The following is a 19,728-nucleotide window of genomic DNA, read 5'->3' on the forward strand; positions in this document are numbered from 1 at the left end:
CGTACATCCATTCAGCATAACATCACGCAAATCTTACAAAACGAAATATTTATCGACATTGTAACATGAACGTTAATTATATCGATATTTAGGAGGAACTAATTTACTGAGCGCATGACACAACAAAACTGTCGTTAGTAATACGTCTCCTCGTGCTCACCTTCGAAAAGATGCATGATATGGGGTGCCGCGAAACCGATCAATGGTTTCGAGGTACTCCAATAATGAGGGTCCATTTTACGAAAGGGGTGGTCACATGTTCAAGCTCATTTCTCAGAAAATAAACAAACAACAGGAAATATCACAAATTCAATTCTTTATCACAGTTCCTCATCTTACTTGTAATTTGTAGTTATGCGTAACTATGAAATTCAAATAATCAAAATTAGAAAAGACGTACATACTGTTTGGCCCCTGTACAAGATAGTGTCAACTCGCCTGAAACTGAGGTGGTGACAAGAGACGTCAAACGTGCGAAATTTCAGACATGCAGCTTAGCTGGGATTGAAAAAGTTGTTTACTGTTACAGTGGAATAACATATGTGAGAGAGGCCGTGGAAATTAGCAGAAGAATTAACCTGGAAATTACTCACGGGAGCAGTGGACAGTGGCAGGATATTTGTATCTATGATAGGTACCAAATTACGTTCGTTAGCGAGCTACTCCTGTCACTGAAAAATGTTCGAATAATGTCGTTTTTGAGACGAGCACGAGTCAATGGAATACGACTTCAACGATTCATCGGATTTGTGGCCGGTAATTCTGCAAATCTCGCGATTCAATACCTGCGTTTGACAGTAAAGTGACGGCAGTTTGCAGTGTGAAATTCCCGGTCTTGGATAATGTTTATGCTGCGCTCAAATGGCGGCCCCCTGATGTGCCTGTGTATGGCAGCACGCAACCCAACAAAACTCGATTTTGAGTAAAGTTCTCCCTCAGCATTTCTGACTTCGGCATAAAAGAACCTCAGTCTCTCATTCAGTTGAAAAGCAGGAAGCTCTTCGAACGTGGGTTCAAAACCTCGGAAACCAAGCCATTCTGGAAGTGAAAAGATTGCTGTGTTCAGGGTACAAATGTGACGGTAAGTGGGAGTATTTCGTTATTATTACGGTGTCGTGTTTAAATGAAATTTCCGTATATCCATTTAGTATAACATATCTCAAATCTTACAAAACGAAATATTTAATTTATGTTAAGATTTTGGTCAATCTCGTTATATTATTGCCAATTTTTGCGATGACACATTGGTCACGCTTTACATTGCTATTATGGCAATGGTGTAAGGGAGGTAACTCTCGCTGATGTTGATCGAATCTGCGTAGGAATTTTTTTTTATTTGTTTATGTATTCTTTCATGTTTCAATGGCTTACGTCGAAATATTTTAACTCCCAGTAGATTTGGAGAGGTTCCTATCCACGATGTCCTGTACTGCTTTTGTATCAAGGGACGCGAAGCGGTGACTGGACGCTTGAACTTTGGGCTCGCTGGCTGTATTTCCTAGTTCGGGGGCCATCTCAGAACGGTTTTCAGCTTCAACAGCTTTTTGTGGGTTATAATAAGAACAAAATTAGGTGGATGTATGAAAGTCATTATAGAGTTGCAATAAATGTTTTTTACTCTGTTAAAAATTGATTTTGTTTTGTTTTTTCCTTTGGCCAAGCCCAAGAAAATTACATTATTTATGATTATGATTTTGTAATTAATGGAAAAAGGTAAATTTCATTTACCTTCAAATTCTTGTATTATCTCAGAAAATGTCTCGTCGCCCTATTCACTCAATATTTCATCGAAATCTCCGATGTGGAAGTCAGGGTAAATTTCCATCTGTTCCTCCATGTTGATGATTTCAAAAATAGTTCCATTAATTAATGTATACATACACGGTGATGAGACCCCAAAAATTCAGCGATGTTATGCTCATTCGACAACACTTTTTAACCAATCAGATCAGGGAACATACCTACATTTATGTTACAATATGCAATATTTATATGTAATTAACACAAGTCCAACCGCATTACATTGTAGATAAATGTAGCTATGTTTTGAACAGGGATACATCATTTGAAGCCATCAATCTAATTATCCTACATAATGTAGGGTTTAAGTATATATACAAATGATAACGATAGAAACTACAGTTATTACAAAATGATATTCATCTTCAACTTGGCCCTATTTTCAATCGAAACACAACCTTTGATATGTTAGGTCTTGTTTGTATCTCAGTGTCAATGTTAGGCTGGTGGGTACAACATTTGAACTGAGCAAGTACTGTCCTATTCATGAATGTTGTAGTTTGCTTTCTTTTAAATATTATTCTGAACTTAATTAATTTTGAATAAACTCAAAAGGGTTAATGCTAAGGCTAATGCCAATCTTGCTAAAAGGAAACTTCAGACTAATTATATATTCAGACATGAAGCTGACAATGCTGCTTATAAGTAATTGCAATTCCCATATGTACCCAAAACCACTACAGAATAGAATGTGTTAACGTTTGATGCTAAGTTGGTCTTACCTGTTTCACGGTCTAACATTAACAGATCATAAAAGTTCTTTATTTCAGACCATTACTTAACAACATGGTTTGAGGAAGGCTGCTTTAATTTACACATAACGATCGATTACACGCAAACATGTGTACAACTTCTATATCCTGGTATTTATCAACATCTTATAGTTCAGTCCCTAAATTGGACTGATTTTAGAATCAGATATTTATAAAAAGGCTGCAGAAAATATAACGATTTTATGAGTTCACTATTTTTTAGATTCTTGACAAATTCACCATCTTTCTGAAAACGACAATGCTATTGTTATCTACATTAACTGACAAATGGTAGTTGTCACGAAAACATACTTCAGACATCAATACGTTTTTGTACCCCTTATGTTTACAGTATCAGGAAAATGGACAAAATCATCTGCAAATAACAACACAACTTATATAATATGAGCGTGTAGCTGTACACATGGGACACAAGACGATTCTATTTGTTATGCAAGTTCTTTGACAAACATTGAGAAAAGGATATAGAGCGGCAGCCCAGAGCACTTTGGTCAAACGAACAAGGTACCAATATCCGAACACAGAAACATTTACTGTGTAACCCAACATATTCATATATGGATGTCTGCGTGTGGCCCCTGGCCCCCCAAAAGAAGGGGCCATTCAAGGGCTGGATCAAACATTGGACGTACCACATGAAAGTAAGTGTAAATGAACTGGTACATCTCACAGAGTACAGAATGGGCCACGCCAGACAAATCTTCCTCTGCAAAAGGCCTGCCAGACACCCCCAAGGAGGGTTCCGAAAATTTGGGCTGGGTTAAACATTGGAGGTACCACATGAAATCAACATAAAATGAACTATTTCACTCTACTAAGAATAAAAAACCCATTGCCAGACAAATCGTCTGCTGCAAAAGGCCCGCCAGACACCCCCAAATGTTGACCCTTAATGCACTCAGTGAACACTCTGGTAAAATTTGACTAGAGTATACATTCAAAGTACCAGATGGAAGTAAGTTTAGATGAACAGGTATATGTTACTGAGTACAACACGGCCCATACCTGACAAATTTTCCTCTGCATAAGGTCCGCCAGACCCCCCAGAGAGGTTTGTAGGAATCCATAGCCAAGCTATCAGGCTGTAGCTTTGAGGACTTCATAGCTGATCAGATATATATTCACAAGATTCAGATTCATGCCATTTTTCATTACATTTCAACGATAGGCCTAATCTATGATATCAATACTAGTATTCAAAGACCTGATTTTATAAATACGTGATTTTAATCTCAATAAAATCCTTCCATCTTTAAGAACAAAACATAAATTTGACCATCTGTTGACTCTCAGAGCTGATGTCCAATGTTTCATTATGCACACTGGGATTACAGAGGGTCAACTGTGTGGGGTGGGGTGAGGGTGTGTCTAGCGGTCTTTATGCAGAAGAGGATTTGTCTGGCAATGGGTATTTTGTAATAAGTAGAGTGTAATAGTTCATTTTATGTTAGTTCCATGTGATACCTCCAATGTTTAAGCCTTATACAGAGGAAGATTTGTCTGGTGTGGCCCATTCTGTACTCTGTGATATGAACCTGTTCATTCAAACGTACCTTTATGTGGTACAATCGATATATATTCCACACCAATTTTACCCGTGTATACCTGAAGGGTCAACTTTTTGTGGGTGTCTGGCGGGCCTTATGCAGAAGATGATTTGTCTGGCAATGGGTATTGTGCAATAAGTAGAGTGCAATTGTTCATTTTATGTTGATTTCATGTGGTACCTCCAATGTTTAACCCAGCCGAAATTTTGGGACCCTCTCTGGGGGGTCTGGCGGACCTTATGCAGAGGAAAATTTGTCAGGTATGGGCCGTGTTGTACTCAGTAACATGTACCTGTTCATCTAAACTTACTTCCATCTGATACTTTGAATGTATACTCTAGTCACATTTTACCAGAGTGTTCACTGAGTGCATTAAGGGTCAACATTTGGGGATGTCTGGCGGGCCTTTTGCAGCAGACGATTTGTCTGGCAATGGGTTTTTTATTCTTAGTAGAGTGAAATAGTTCATTTTATGTTGGTTTCATGTGGTACCTCCAATGTTTAACCCAGCCCAAATTTGGGGACCCTCTTTGACATCCATATATGAATATGTTGGGTTACACAGTAAATGTTCCTGTGTTCGGATATTGGTACCTTGTTCGTTTGACCAAAGTGCTCTGGGCTGCCGGTCTAATAGGACTCATCACACAGCCTTGGCTAACACATATTGCACAATTGAAATGTTCCCAAACATTGTCATTAGACCTAACACATCCATTCACACAACTATAAATAGATTCGGGTGCCTTTATCATGTTTGATTAAACTCCCTATACTTTAGAATATACCATCAATAAATTTAGATAGATTTTGTTGAATAACACTTTAAAACATGAAGATATTCCTTCCCGGAATTCAACTTGTGATTCGATATATTTTTATAAAAATGAAAATAATAACATTGCATTGAGAAAGCATGGATATAGCTAACTGAAAATGCTTAAAAGTGACAAACCTCTATAAACCTTAGGAGTAGAGAAGTCATCCTTTTATCGCAAGTAATGATGACACATGTACAGCGTGATTCAGGGAAATTAGATGTAAACATAACATAAAACAACGATTCATTGTATGGCAGTTACATATCCACTAAAGATTTATGTAAATTCTGAAATAAGATTATCTTTGCCAGAACTTCTTTAATTCACGGATTGCTTTACATTTTTCTTAGGGGCCAGTAGCGTCCAGTAAGCAACTGGTCGTGTCATTAACAGTAAAATCCATATTAAAACCCCCAGTCTGTTCAGTGGAGTTGGCATTGCATTCTGTTGTAACTTCTTTTGTTAATGTTTCCTTAATACAGCCAATAACTCATTCTTTTAATAAGTATTGACTCACAGATGTTCTCTTGAAGAGGCATTATTCTGTCTCTTGTTAGTCCTATTTAGGTCTCTATATCTAATGCCGCCGAGAAATATGGGATTGAAGTGATGCATTGTTATTTGAACTTCTAAAAATGTCAATAACCTTTCGGATCTGTTATAATCACATTCAGAATCAAACCATGGTTGGTCAGATATTACACAGCTGTACGTTTTCCTAGTTTGGAGAATGTCTTCATTGAATACATTTATTGCCTTGTTAATATCTGTTAATATGAGAGCGCAGCAGAAAAAAACCACTCAAATATAGATGATCCATCTGTTGACAGAATGTTTTCTCTTAATAGTTCCGCAACGTTTATATCCCAAAGAAACTTAAAACAATACCGATGGTGGCGTGCATCTCGCGGAGGGCCTGATCCGATATCAGAGTCACGGGATTGAAATGAACAGCTGATGGGGAAGTATGGCGAGACACTCCGAGATCCGATGTAAACAAATCACCTGACACGATGAAATAATCAACACCACTTGTTCCTGTTGATGCAAGAAATGTAAAGTCATCAAATGATGCATCCGTTCTAGACTAACGCCTAGTCACTGAAACTATATTATTGTGATATAAATGAGCAACTACATATAAATTGAAAAGGCACCCCAGTGAGATTGGAGATTCCGAATCTGTTGAAAATCTAGACTTAAGGATGTAGCATTACCGTAAGCGACTGGGCGGAAGGGATATAATTAAGGTTCAGGGATATCAGACAGATTACATCCGTTCGACAATGACCGATTTAGAACTTTCAGGTTCAATACGGAAGTGGAATATATAAAATGCCAAATTTCAAATAGTCAGTTGCTGTAAAACATCCACAATGGCTGTTGTTGGTGTTGTGTTGCCATGACAATCACAGGCGTATATTGTACAGACTGCGGTTGCTCTTGGAGGTTATGTGGAAGCTGGTCTTTACGTCTACTGTACGACTCCTGTCTATCTGTCTGCATTCCTAAGTACTTATCTATCAGCTGAGACACATAATCATCGTTCGATAAAATAAATGAAGAGTCACATTGAAACGGTTCTTGTCCGACGTTGATACCAACACCATCAACACGAAGACACCTTGCTGGGACCGAGCTGAGTTCCTGTTGTAATCACTTTAATTAATTTAGTCAATGAGTTGATTTCGGAGAAGAAAATCAGATATAACTTTATAGAGTCAATACTTGTGTTGGTTGTAGTGAGTGTGCCTGGGTTACGCTGGGGCAGGATACGCTCACCTTTTTGCTAACACCTGGTGTCATCACTATGTGATATTGAACCACAGACACATGCTTATTATTTAGTCGGAATCGTATAATTTCAACATCCCAGCATAGTATGAGAAGGAGGCCGCATGATTTGAAAAGAATGTCATGGTTTTCCTTCTCAATGTCGATTGTCTAAAATAGTGTTTGGTGATGATTCCATGAAAAAGACACACAACACACGCTGATATAGCTTTATTAACGTGCACCCAGCAATCGGCACACCGAATATATGATAAATGAATATGTTTTCGTCATAAAAGAAAACCGTTTTGAGTTACTTCATTTATGAAATGGTACTCTACAATTGTGGCGCAATTTGTTGTCTCTGAAAACAACTCTCACGTTACAATCATATGTGATAGGTTTGATAACAGAAAAATAAAAATGTTCATTTTGACATGTGCTGTAAATTAGCCTGGCACGTTCAACCTGCGAGTGCTCCTATGTAGTGCTCAAACAAGAAGAATCCTCTGAACCATCTACGAACCATCTACGAACCATCTACGAACTCTCTGGATGTCTTTCTATAAGGAGCAAGATAGTAAGCAGTTACAATTATGAAAGTTTGTCCAGATCCATTGGATTGAGAAGTCCTCCACCGTAATGTTCCTCGAATACTAGTATTTCACACCTACAATTCCACGACTAAAATAACCCCCTCCCTCACTCCCTGTTCTCTCGTGCTGCAGAAACGTGTCCCTGGATGCGCTCAGAGTGTCAGCTCGAAAGAAGCTGTCTCAGTACCTCAACATCGAGAGACCCTACGACGGAGGTGCTGAACGAGTGGACGAGGAGACCAGACTTGTTTCCGACTGTAGGCCAGCTGTTTTACTATCTCAAGGTGATGGGCCGTGAAGATGTGCTGACAGACTGCAAACGTAGCATCGGTGAGTCCCATTCAAATTGTCTGTCAGGATACATCATCCCGAGGCAAGGGAGCTAACTGACTATAAAAGTGGAAACTGGACTTTTACAGTCAGTTAACTCCCTTGCCCCCGGAAGATGATCAGGATATATTGTATTGTTACTTGTAACTACACACAAAACTGATAACTTTAGAGCAATACTTTACATTCAGTTGAAATGCTTGATATAACTGAAATGAATGTGGTGTACTGACAATTCACAAAGAGGTGTTGCCTCTTTCTACCAATATTTGGAAGTTTGATATTTCTGTTCATTGTAATTATGCATTTGTTATAATCATACCCAGATGATACTTGTATAGGGGCAGGGGAGATGACTGACTGGATTTATTGCCTTTGACGAACTTGCCCAAGAAAGAAGATGCATACAAAATTGAAAATAACTAAACTTAAATGGACATCGGGAGACAATTCTGTTTTACCTGTAACTGATATATTGGGAAGTGTTTTACACAGATGCCCCTCTCATGGTTCCAGTTCTGGATATCGAGCACTACGTTTCACAGCAGGAACGTCGCCAGAACGACGTCGTACCTCTCCAGGATGACACCATATCCCAGAGTTCCACACCCGATTCTTCTGATTTCACAGATCATGACACTGATGAATACAGATACATGACTGTTAAGGATGGTAGGAAGCTTTTCGTACTGCAAAAACAACAAGATGTGAGAGACACTCAGTACAGTGCTCTACTGACAGCCATTGTAATTAATTTTGTTTGTATACAACATATAGGATGTAATTCTACCCCGTGCATGTGATGTAGACAGTGTTTGGAGGTGCCTTGATTAAATGGTACAGCAGAAAGCCTCAAGGACCCTAGTCACACCTTGATTTAAGGGAAGGGCCCACGAAGTGAGGTTGCCAATGACAAGAGGTACAAATTTTACCATGATTTTACCAAAGTATTTGCTGTGCCACAAGGTTACGAGTATACAATTTATGTAGGTGATGTTTTTGTACATCACTCTCACTGAATCTTGTAATAGAAGACAGAACGTGCATCATTTATTTTTTTCAGTTGAGCGTGACACACCAACATTTTATGATGCGTTTATGAGGTCTATGACCTTCAGTTTGTGAAGAAGATGCTGTCTGAGATGGAGGCTGCGCGGTATGGGCTGAAGCTGTTTGTTCCTTGGAGAAACGATCTGCCGGGGTCGTCCACACACACAGTCTCAACCAAGCTTTTTCAGGACAGGTAAGCTCCTGCAACATAGAATCGACCCCTAAATCACGAAATAGTTTCTTAGCAGTGATACCTCCTTGTCCACTTCCATGTGAAGCGTCGTTTCGAATTGGGGAAAAGCAGAACTCAAAGCATGCAGTTGGATGTTTTAACTGGTGTATTTTCTCCGATGTTGCAGATGTCGAATGATGGTGATCATTATGTCTCCCCGCTTCTTGAAGAGTCCGGCCTGCGACTTCCAGACGCAGTTTGCCCACAGTCGCTCACCAGGTGAGGTTCCATGTATTTCATGGCAATATTGGGGTCAAATGGGTTATGTCACAAAAACTCCTTTTGAACAATACTTCAGTTATATCAGTGCGTGTCAGCTCGATGTTCGAGGAAGACCAAAAGTGGTATTTTAGATGAAACCAATGAACAGGAGTATGGCGTGGTCAAAGGAACAACTATATAATCAGAGCGAATCTTCCATTCAACCCGCATGTTTTTGGCGCCTATAGACTACAGAGCCACCTGGCCCTCCACCAAACACTTCATAAGCTGTGCACCTGTCACAGCTTCATGAGCAGGATTCGGCTTCTAATTAGACAGAGATCGACAGAAGTAGGCTACAGAGTAGACAATGGTAGAGATACAGAGTTAGTGTGTTTATCCAACATGAGTTGAAGGATAGGCCATTTTGCAGGAAACTGAAACAGTTTCTATTTGTAACTAGAATGCAAAAAAAACCACTGTTGATGTGGAGATAATTTGTGTCTTTGCAAAGCTGACAGGTGTTTCTTGTATATTTCAAAAGTTCTACAGAAAGGTGTTATGAGCAGCAAGCTTTAAGGAGAATATCATCGAATGTAGATACATTTATAGACTGTTCTGGGGTAGTTGTGTGTTCATAAATATAAAGGTACCTTATATATGCACAATTCAGACTTATCACAGAAATACATCAATATTTAGGGAATATCTATATTCAGCATAAAGGAGATAATGGGACAGGCAGTGCTTGTTTCATCATGGACAGTGTGTTGTACATGTTACGTTTGTTGTAATCAGATGGGATCGCATGTTTATATCAGTGCAGAGAAACCAAACGTCAAAGTCAAAACATAAGTTGTTTTCATGGGGCAAAGTGTGTTAAGATCTCAAAATTTACCTTAATTTCCTGCAGCAAGAAGTTGGTGCCTGTTCTTATCAGACCCTGATTTATACCCCAGATCCTTCGCCACGTAACTCTCTGTGATTTCACAAAGCAAGACCCAATGGAGTGGTTCTGACACCAGCTTGCCCGAGCAATTAAAGCTCCTCTCAACTTTGAGGAGCTGCAGACAAATGACAAGATTTCATTGGAAAACATCACCCTTAGCCTGGATCAAGAACAATATCGCAACAGTGGGAGCAGCAGCAGCAGCAGCAGCAGCCAACTGCTTCCTATCATCCACTCTCCTCCCTCCTCCTCTTTGTCCTGCAGCCAACTTCCCTGGATCAAGCGGCGACCACGCTCCAATGGAACCAGGGCCCCCAGTGCAGAGTGCTTCTCCAGACTCCATGAAGTCATCAATGTCCTCATCCACGCAGCCATCAAGCCCCAACCCTATCCCCCCCCCCCCCCCCCCCCCCCCCCCCACACACACACACACACACACAGAGGTCGCAGACACCGACAGACTGACAGAAGCATCTCTCAGGTGTACCCATCCAGTCAGTGTTGACATTAGTGTCTGAAATGATTGGAAGACTTGGGGCTACAGAGCACATATGTTTGGAAAGGAGCTTTTGAATTCAGTTTAATTCAGGTTAGAGACAGTTCAACATTTCAGCATCATGTAACTGTTCTCATCCAGTCAGTGTTGACATTGGTGGCTGTAATCGTTTGAAGATTTGGACCTAAGAGTACACGTGTAACTTCTACGTTCAGTGTAATATGTTACAGTCAGCTCAGCACACCAGCTGTGATCAGTGCCTTGGCTGGATTTCAGATTCTCCTGTACATACGAAACATTGTCAACAAAGGCTGGATCCCCAAATGAATTGGGAGGCAGACTCCAAACCAAGTGTCAGATTAAATATATTTCTATTTTGTGAAACAATCACAAGTGTCACATGTGTGACTGTACAAAGACTGTGTTTGTAATTGGTTATGGTTAGAACTTGTTCCCAACTATTACATTAACCTGCCATGATCCTTCACAGTGGATTACTGGGGATCTTGTGTTGTTGTGTAGCAAGTTGGCTTGTGCAGGCACACGTGAGTCAGGGGAGCTCCCAGGTACAGTGTCTCAGAGCTGCATTTCAGTGATGGACCTGGAGTTACTGCTGCATAGCACAAGGGCCACAACATTGTCTTTGTTAACCCTGATGTGTAACGTATGTCGTTTTGGACCATGGCGATCATGCAGCTGCTCGTGTAATGAACTCGGGCTGAAGCTCTCAGTTGTGTTCACTCAAGTGCAGAAACAAATTGCGTTCACTGTTTGAAGAGATCTTGTGGAAATACGTTTCCAGTAGGGTTCCTGGAGGCCTATTTGCGTTCTGTCATTATCAGATTCGAGATTCAAATTACGTTGGCTTAGCTTAAACACTATTTGCAACATGTCGCCGAAACCTACTCCCTATTTGTGGGATGTATACATGCTTACATTAGTGATGATGTTTCTCTCTGTTTTGATCATGTACATCAGTTGCACATCTTTCCACCGAACTGGTTTGTTCACAGATCACTAATGCATTGTACAGTATTGTTCTTTTGGAACCAATAGATATATCTAGATATTACAACTTTTATGTTATACAAACTTGCAGTGTAGCTGTCAGTTAAACATCAAAACAGTTCAAATGTACATCAACTCATGTCAAACAGGAATTTTCAACCGCTGCGATTGTCAGTTAGCCTGGGATATTCAGGGACCACAATTAAATGGATGTGGCAGTTATCCTGGATCAGTTAAACGGGGTCCTTCACGAACACCCAACCGGTGTATCTGTCATTGTAACGGGGTAATTCACGAAAACCTTACCAGTGGAGCTATCTGTTAGGAGGGGTCATTCACGGACACCCAACCAGAGCTATCATTTAACAGAGTCATTCACGGACATCCAACCAGTTGAGCTATCAGTTAAACAGAGTCATTCACGGACACCCAACCGGCGCATCTGTCAGTGTAACGGGGTAATTCACGAAAACCTTACCAGTGGAGCTATCTGTTAGGAGGGATCAATCACGGACACCCAACCAGTGGAGCTATCATTTTAACAGAGTCATTCACGGACATCCAACCGGCGTATCTGTCAGTGTAATGGGGTAATTCACGAAAACCTTACCAGTGGAGCTATCTGTTAGGAGGGATCAATCACGGACACCCAACCAGTGGTGCTATCATTTTAACAGAGTCATTCACGGACATCCAACCGGCGTATCTGTCAGTGTAACGGGGTAATTCACGAAAACCTTACCAGTGGAGCTATCTGTTAGGAGGGATCAATCACGGACACCCAACCAGTGGAGCTATCATTTAAACAGAGTCATTCACGGACACCCAACCAGTGTATTTGTCAGTTTAACGGGGTAATTCGTGAAAAACTTACTAGTGGAGCTATTTGTTAGGAGTCATTCACGGACACCCAACCGTTGTATCGGTCAGTGTAACGGGGTGATTCGCAAAAACCTTACCAGTGGAGCTATCTGTTAAATGGAATCATTCACCCAACCGATGGAGCTGACAGTGAGAGTACGAGCAGACGGAGACCTAGATTTACGTGTGGTCCTGTTTGTGGAACACGACTGGGTGACACACCTCGATTCCGGAGAGGAACGGTCCTTATCTGAGAAACATTTGGCCACGTGATACTCATGACTGTTTATTTAATCTGCTTGTCCCAGTAAACGTCTCTCCTGACCTGTTCATTTATTAGGTAGGCTGTTTCATTCACTGAACTGATTACACTCGTTTGTAATAATGATAAATTGTTACCTACTAACATTGCGTATCTCAATTGCGTGGATCGATGTTCATGATGTCAGTGACTGAATTGTTTGTTTCAGACTCGATTATTGACAGACCGCCGTCATATAGTTTTTCACAAACAACAAACAAACACCATATTGCTACTTCCATCTTTTAACTGTTCTGAAAATGTTTTAAAATTCTATTGACGTGTTGAATGGATGGTGAATGGCTTCCAAGAACAAGGCTAACAAACAGGTTAACCCAACGACTTGATTCGCGTTTATGTACACACAGTAGCGCAAGAACATATTGACATGAACATTTTATACAATCGATAACGCATGCTTTGTATGAAGAAATCGGAACATCTCTTATTGTAGCGTTGTGTAATATAAGGACTTCATTGCAAAGAGTTGCTCTTGTGTGGCGAGATCACTTACTAAGTTGCAACTAGAATCAGTCCGAAATTGGAACATTCATTAACGGTACATTTTGGCATGTCTTACTTGGTAAACAAGGCGTTTAAGACGATGCTATTCTAAGGTCACGGTGGAATCTCTAAGAGTCCTAAGGTTTGATATGTATACCCTTTACAGTACTTCTGAACTACCGATGACCACACGTGTTTCACTGTCGGTAGGATTCAAGTTAACGCAGTTTCACATCAGGTTTTGCAAACGTATTGAGTGGGCAAATGTTTCTACATTGTATTACTTCAAAGGTAATTACCTACCTTCCTCCAAGAGCTCTCAAAACTATGAAAAGTCCCAAATATATCCCCAATAAGTCTCAGCGCAAAATAAGAAGTAAAATTGGTAATCGTTGACACAGAGTATCGTCTGTTGTGCTCCATCTGTGGGTGAGACATACACTTATCAACATAGGTCAACATTGTGACAATATTTCCGCCGTCAAGATAATGTCAGATTGTCATCTTAATTATCAAATGCTAAGAAATATAATTTTCTCATATTGGTGACAAAACGGCAATTAACGTTCATGTCTTGTTGTCTTGTATTAACATAATATTGCTTAGTAAAACAATGTTCAACCGTAACACAACAGAAATGAAAGAAATAGCTTCCTCAAAGTCCTCTGACCAACCCCTAAACGCCACGAGAGGCGTTATGACGTCACTTCAAAAGATGAATTACAGAAAGTTTAATTCAACCCATCCTTTCCATGTATAATCGTTTATCATAGATAGGTTTCTCGGCAGTTGACCATGAGAGCCCGCGAATAAAAGCGGAATTCGTTTGGGTCATTTACGGATAAATATTAAATCTAAAGGCTATGTAGGTACTGCTGTCAGTGTTTTCAAACATGGCGTCGTCCTTGCCGATCGGACAAACTACTGGGATAATTGTTATCATTATCAAAATTAAAGTATACCACATCAAAAACCAGGGTCTTAGAAGGGCGTAGCTGAGTGTAGTCTGGAAATATAGGGGATCCGTGCTCAGTTCCTATTACATTTGTGCTTGTAGAACACTGCAGCTTAGCTCTTTTCCAAGAACAGTTGGGTTTGGCCGAACCAGTGTACTTTGTTTCACTGTGTCGTTGTGTAGGACATCTGACGGCATTTCGGAACGATATGACAGGTCAGGTAGACTCTAAACATACGTGACGTCACATAGAGTAGCTTCACTTCGACAAAGGACCGATGAATTGCCACTAACAAGGACAACTTGCAAACTTTAGGTATCATGAGATGAGAATACATTTTTAATGATAGAGTTTAAAAACGTCATTATATGATCAAGGGGTTATCGTGCTTGTGTGTTTGGGGATGGTATCAGTTAGCTCGTCAATACTTGTTAGATGCGATGTTTAATTCCAATACAGAATATCTAAAATCCCCAAACACACATGCGTGATAACCATAAGTCATGGCTTGCTAAATACAATGTTTATCATTGACACAGGATGTCTCAAATCCCCAAACACACATGCGTGATAACCACAAGTGATGGCTTGCTAAATACAATGTTTATCATTGACACAGGATGTCTCAAATCCCCAAACACACATGCGTGATAACCACAAGCGATGGCTTGCTAAATACAATGTTTATCATTGACACAGGATGTCTCAAATCCCCAATCGCACTCCCGTGATAACCACAAGCTAATGCTTACTAAATACAATGTTTATTCCTGACACAGGATGTCTCAAATCCCCAAACACACTCCCGGGATAACCACAAGCTAAGACTTACTAAATACAATGTTTAATCCTAATACACGATGTCTATTTATATCTCACAGGATGAAAACCTCATTGCTTTGTGTTTCTCTCATGGTCGTTGTGGCCTTGACCTCGGCTGACCTTCTGTCGACCTTGAACGCTATCCACGCTTCAGACGCCTTCAAGCACCTGCCACCGCAAGGTCAGCTGCTGATGGTGGAGTTGATGAGTGAAGCTGCAGCAGGGCAACTTCATGCTTACGTGGCTCAAGTTGGAATTGACAAAATATTTCTCCTCCTCTCCCGTGAGTACCACGTTAAGTATCTCACTCAAACCGGATGTAACCTCCTCTCTCTAGTTAAAACATCTCGACAGCAATCTGTCTCACGCAAACAGGATGAAACCTTCCCTATCCAGTAATAGTCATTCGACAAACGTTTGTCTCACTCAAACAGGATGAAACCTCCCCTATCCAGTAATAGTCATACTGCAGACGTTTGTCTAACTCAAACAGGATGAAACCTCCCTTATCCAGTAATAGTCATTCTGCAGACGTTTGTCTCACTCAAACAGGATGAAACCTCCCGTATCCAGTAATAGTCATACTGCAGACGTTTGTCTCACTCAAACAGGATGAAACCTCCCCTATCCAGTAATAGTCATTCGGCAAACGTTTGTCTCACTCAAATAGGATGAAACCTCCCCTATCCAGTAATAGTCATACTGCAGACGTTTGTCTCACTCAAACAGGATGAAACCTCCCCTATCCAGTAATAGTCATTCGGCAGACGTTTGTCTCACTCAAACAGGATGAAACATCCCCTATCCAGTAATAGTCATTCTACAGACGTTTGTCTCACTCAAACAGGATGAAACCTCCCCTATCCAGTAATAGTCATTCGGCAAACGTTTGTCTCACTCAAATAGGATGAAACCTCCCCTATCCAGTAATAGTCTTTCTGCAGACGTTTGTCTCACTCAAACAGGATGAAACCTCCCCTATCCAGTAATAGTCTTTCGGCAAACGTTTGTCTCACTCAAACAGGATGAAACCTCCCCTATCCAGTAATAGTCATTCTGCAGACGTTTGTCTCACTCAAACAGGATGAAACCTCCCCTATCCAGTAATAGTCATTCGGCAAACGTTTGTCTCACTCAAACAGGATGAAACCTCCCCTATCCAGTAATAGTCATTCTGCAGACGTTTGTCTCACTCAAACAGGATGAAACCTCCCCTATCCAGTAATAGTCATTCTGCAGACGTTTGTCTCACTCAAACAGGATGAAACATCCCCTATCCAGTAATAGTCATTCGGCAAACGTTTGTCTCACTCAAACAGGATGAAACCTCCCCTATCCAGTAATAGTCATTCGGCAAACGTTTGTCTCACTCAAATAGGATGAAACCTCCCCTATCCAGTAATAGCCATTCTGCAGACGTTTGTCTCACTCAAACAGGATGAAACCTCCCCTATCCAGTAATAGTCATTCGGCAGGCGTCTGTCTCACTCAAAAAGGATGAAAAATCCCCTCTCCAGTAATAATATCTTGACAGCAATCTGTCTCTCAAACAGGAGGAAACCTCCCATCTGTAGTAATGACATTTCGGCATCAATCTGCCTTACTCAAACAGGAACTCGGTAGGAGTCGGCTGTAGACCTCGATAGAAATATGGGTGAAAGCAATTAACTCAGATAGGAGAGCATTTACAAGATGTGTCATCACATTTGCTTTACTTGGGTGGGGACATGATGAGGCTGATGCTTTGTATCTGCTGAACAAAGAAGAGTTTTTAATGAGTTACACACAGACATAATCACAGAGCTTAATAGTGTCTTAGTTAGATGGAGAAACCTACATCCAGTAACGCTTTCTATTCTTATTTCTATAGATCTTCCAGAACATGAAGAGGCCTTGGTTGTCAACGCATTGAACAAGGTACGACTGTTCAGATGTACAGATACACGCAGACGCACACACACGTACACACACACAGACGTGAACGCACACGTACAGACACACACACACTTGAACACATACACACATGTACACACAGACACACACAAACACACACACGTACACACTCATTCAGGCACGTACACACACGCACATACGCGTACAAGCAGACTTACACACACGTACACGCACATATTCACACAGACATACACACACATACACGCACACTCACACGTCTACACGTACACGCATATACGTGCACTCGCACACGAACACACACATACACATGCACGCAGGCACAAACGTACATACACACGTACACAGACACACAGGTATACGCAGAAGCAGGCGTTTTCGTGGTACCCTTTTGAATGCTCCAGGGAACTATGGACAAATAAGCACTCAGGCAAGGTTTTCTCGAAGCAAACTATTGGGAACTCGGGGATACGGGTGTCCGGACGGCAAAGGGGCTGTCCTCGCTGTGTTGTGTTGCGTCCTTTTTGGTTCGAATCCAACATTTGCACTCATCAAGCTTCTTGGTCTGTTCGCACCCTATCCGTGGTAAAGACTAAGACTCGCATCAAATCGGGCCTTTATCTGACACCCAGAACACACGCTGTCACTGGCATACTGTTACAGGCGGCGGTAAAGCTAACTCATTTAATCACTATTGTCCCAATCCATGCTGGTATATTGAGGACCTACTATTTAAAATCCTAGTGGTGGCGGGGAGGTGTGTAGAGACAGTATACTTCATCGATTAATTCTTCAAAATGGACATGTCGTGATAAAACAGGCGCAATGAAAGACACCCTACTCAAGCTTCACCTGATGCTTGTTTAAGGCGAACAAGTTTACATGCAATTCAGTATGTGTACCAGTTCGTTTATTAATCATTGTTTTGCACTTAATATTGAATAATTATAATAAACACGTGGTGTATTTCAGGCCCTGCAGCACGAGTCTCACCCCGGCAACTAGGACGTCATCACTACGTCATTATTCAGTCTTCCAGTAAATAAACATCCTTGACTCCGGAATGTGTTCAAAGTATTGTTTTTAGAAATGTAATTTGTAACAAGGACAATTTGATTAGGTTTTCTGATTTGGTCAAGTGCTGTACATTATCATTAAGTATGATAAGAATACCCAGGTGCCCGCCATAATTGAAAGAAACCCTATTATTTTACTTGCTTTGTAAGTAATAGTGATACAAACTTGCAATATATATCATGAATCGAGGATTATGACATGTGGTTCACTGGCTGTATTCAATGGTCTGAAGCGAGCGTTTAATATAGGCTAAATGTGAATCATTAAACCTATTGATCCAGACTACATGCAGTGATTATTAATTTGGCTGACCTATAACGTCACCTATATATGTCTCCATCCCGTACAGTCGTGTGAGATACTAAATCTAAAAAAGTCGTCATATGATCCGCAATTCAAACAGGAAACTTCAGATGTGTAAACGGGATGTAATAGTAATGCTGAAATACGTGTCATTCAATCTTCTTGCTTGAGGGAATCTATAAAAACTGGTTGTTTTCAATTTAATTTTTGTGCAATTAGTTTTCTAACAATCTAAAAATCTCACATGCAGATATACGTCTGCTGATAGATAACAGTTTTACTAGGTCAATTGCATGTTTAAAAGTCAGTGCTTTGCAGGGTCATTAAATAAAACGTTTGACATATGTTGGTCAAATCCAGTTGTATATATTGTTTGGTCCGACAATTTATATTACAGTGACCTACATATGACCTACATATGAGAGAATAACAGTGAAAACAATAATGTACGAGCTATACCATTGTTCCCTAAGTGGCATTGTGCAGTGGCTGGTGCCACATTGTCAAGTTCTACCTGTATGCTAGTGGACCCGCATCAGTAGCAGAAGAAGAAGGAGGTCAGCACGCTGTGTGACAACCATACACGTTCCACTACATGTAATCTGCCTTCAATGTAGATTGATTCTTCTGGCAACTGTGATTGGGTGATGTTGTGTAAGATATTAATGGATTTTTTTATATGTACATCCTTCCAGTACCTAAAACTGACCATGTTGTTCTGTATTTGATTGTGTCTTTTCGACTTATGTTGAATGTGACCACATATATTTTCAAGCAGGGGAATTTGGTGAGGAACTAGGGGTGGTGTGTTTAGCATCCTCGGGAAAGGAGCTGGCTAAGCTAGTCATTTGTTCGTTTGTTCGTTTTATTGCTGCTTTGAGGAATCACTGTGCGCACATGTAGAAGTAACAGCTGTTGAATGCTTAGTTATTTTCTCATAAAAATATAACGTTACTATGGAAGCCTATGGGAAAACATTTGGTTGGAGAGAGAGAGAGAGAGAGAGAGAGAGAGAGAGAGAGAGAGAGAGAGAGTATATCAATTTACCTGGGGTTGTAAGGCTTTGAGGCTATAAGGCTACGTTTGTCGTCAATAATGCTCCCACCACCACCCCCAACATATGACTATGAAATCCTCCTTTGATATTAGAAGGTCCGGTACAATTGGTTACAGGAACTGAATATAGCATATACAAACACGACGATAATCTTTAAACTCCTGGAACCTAGATTCGTTTTTATTTTTGATAAATTTGATAAGTTTAACACAATCACGTGATACAACTTCAAGTAAGACTGCTGGGTATAGCAAAGATTTCGGACAGTGAACCTCTCCCAACAACTGGTGAGTTAGTTCATACAACATACTTGATTTATTCCTACGAAAATGAAAGAAGTAATGTAAGACTATGTGTGTG

The 19,728-nt window shown here is 40.5% G+C and overlaps 1 protein-coding gene and 1 pseudogene across 1 annotated transcript; both read left to right on the forward strand.

Moving 5' to 3' along the window:
* Positions 1 to 5,898: 5,898 nt before the first annotated feature.
* On the forward strand, positions 5,899 to 10,577 carry LOC139465558 (myeloid differentiation primary response protein MyD88-like; annotated as a pseudogene).
* Positions 10,578 to 12,695: 2,118 nt separating this feature from the next.
* LOC139465419 (uncharacterized) lies at positions 12,696 to 17,959 on the forward strand. Its single transcript, XM_071247130.1, has 4 exons — positions 12,696 to 12,777; positions 15,080 to 15,303; positions 16,891 to 16,937; positions 17,904 to 17,959. The coding sequence occupies exons 2-4, from the start codon at positions 15,081 to 15,083 to the stop codon at positions 17,934 to 17,936; spliced, it is 303 nt and encodes a 100-aa protein (XP_071103231.1). The 5' UTR covers positions 12,696 to 12,777; position 15,080; the 3' UTR covers positions 17,937 to 17,959.
* The last annotated feature ends 1,769 nt before the right edge of the window (positions 17,960 to 19,728 follow it).

This window comes from Haliotis cracherodii, unplaced genomic scaffold (assembly GCF_022045235.1).
Source record: "Haliotis cracherodii isolate W230 unplaced genomic scaffold, xgHalCrac1.p SCAF_18, whole genome shotgun sequence".
NCBI lineage: Eukaryota > Metazoa > Mollusca > Gastropoda > Lepetellida > Haliotidae > Haliotis > Haliotis cracherodii.

Excerpts from the sequence above, each read along its gene's own strand:
- LOC139465419 (XM_071247130.1), top strand. The coding sequence starts at position 15,081 with ATGAAAACCTCATTGCTTTGTGTTTCTCTCATGGTCGTTGTGGCCTTG. Across the intron at positions 15,304-16,890 it reads AATATTTCTCCTCCTCTCCC|ATCTTCCAGAACATGAAGAG; the intron begins GTGAGTACCACG and ends TTATTTCTATAG. Across the intron at positions 16,938-17,903 it reads TTGTCAACGCATTGAACAAG|GCCCTGCAGCACGAGTCTCA; the intron begins GTACGACTGTTC and ends GGTGTATTTCAG.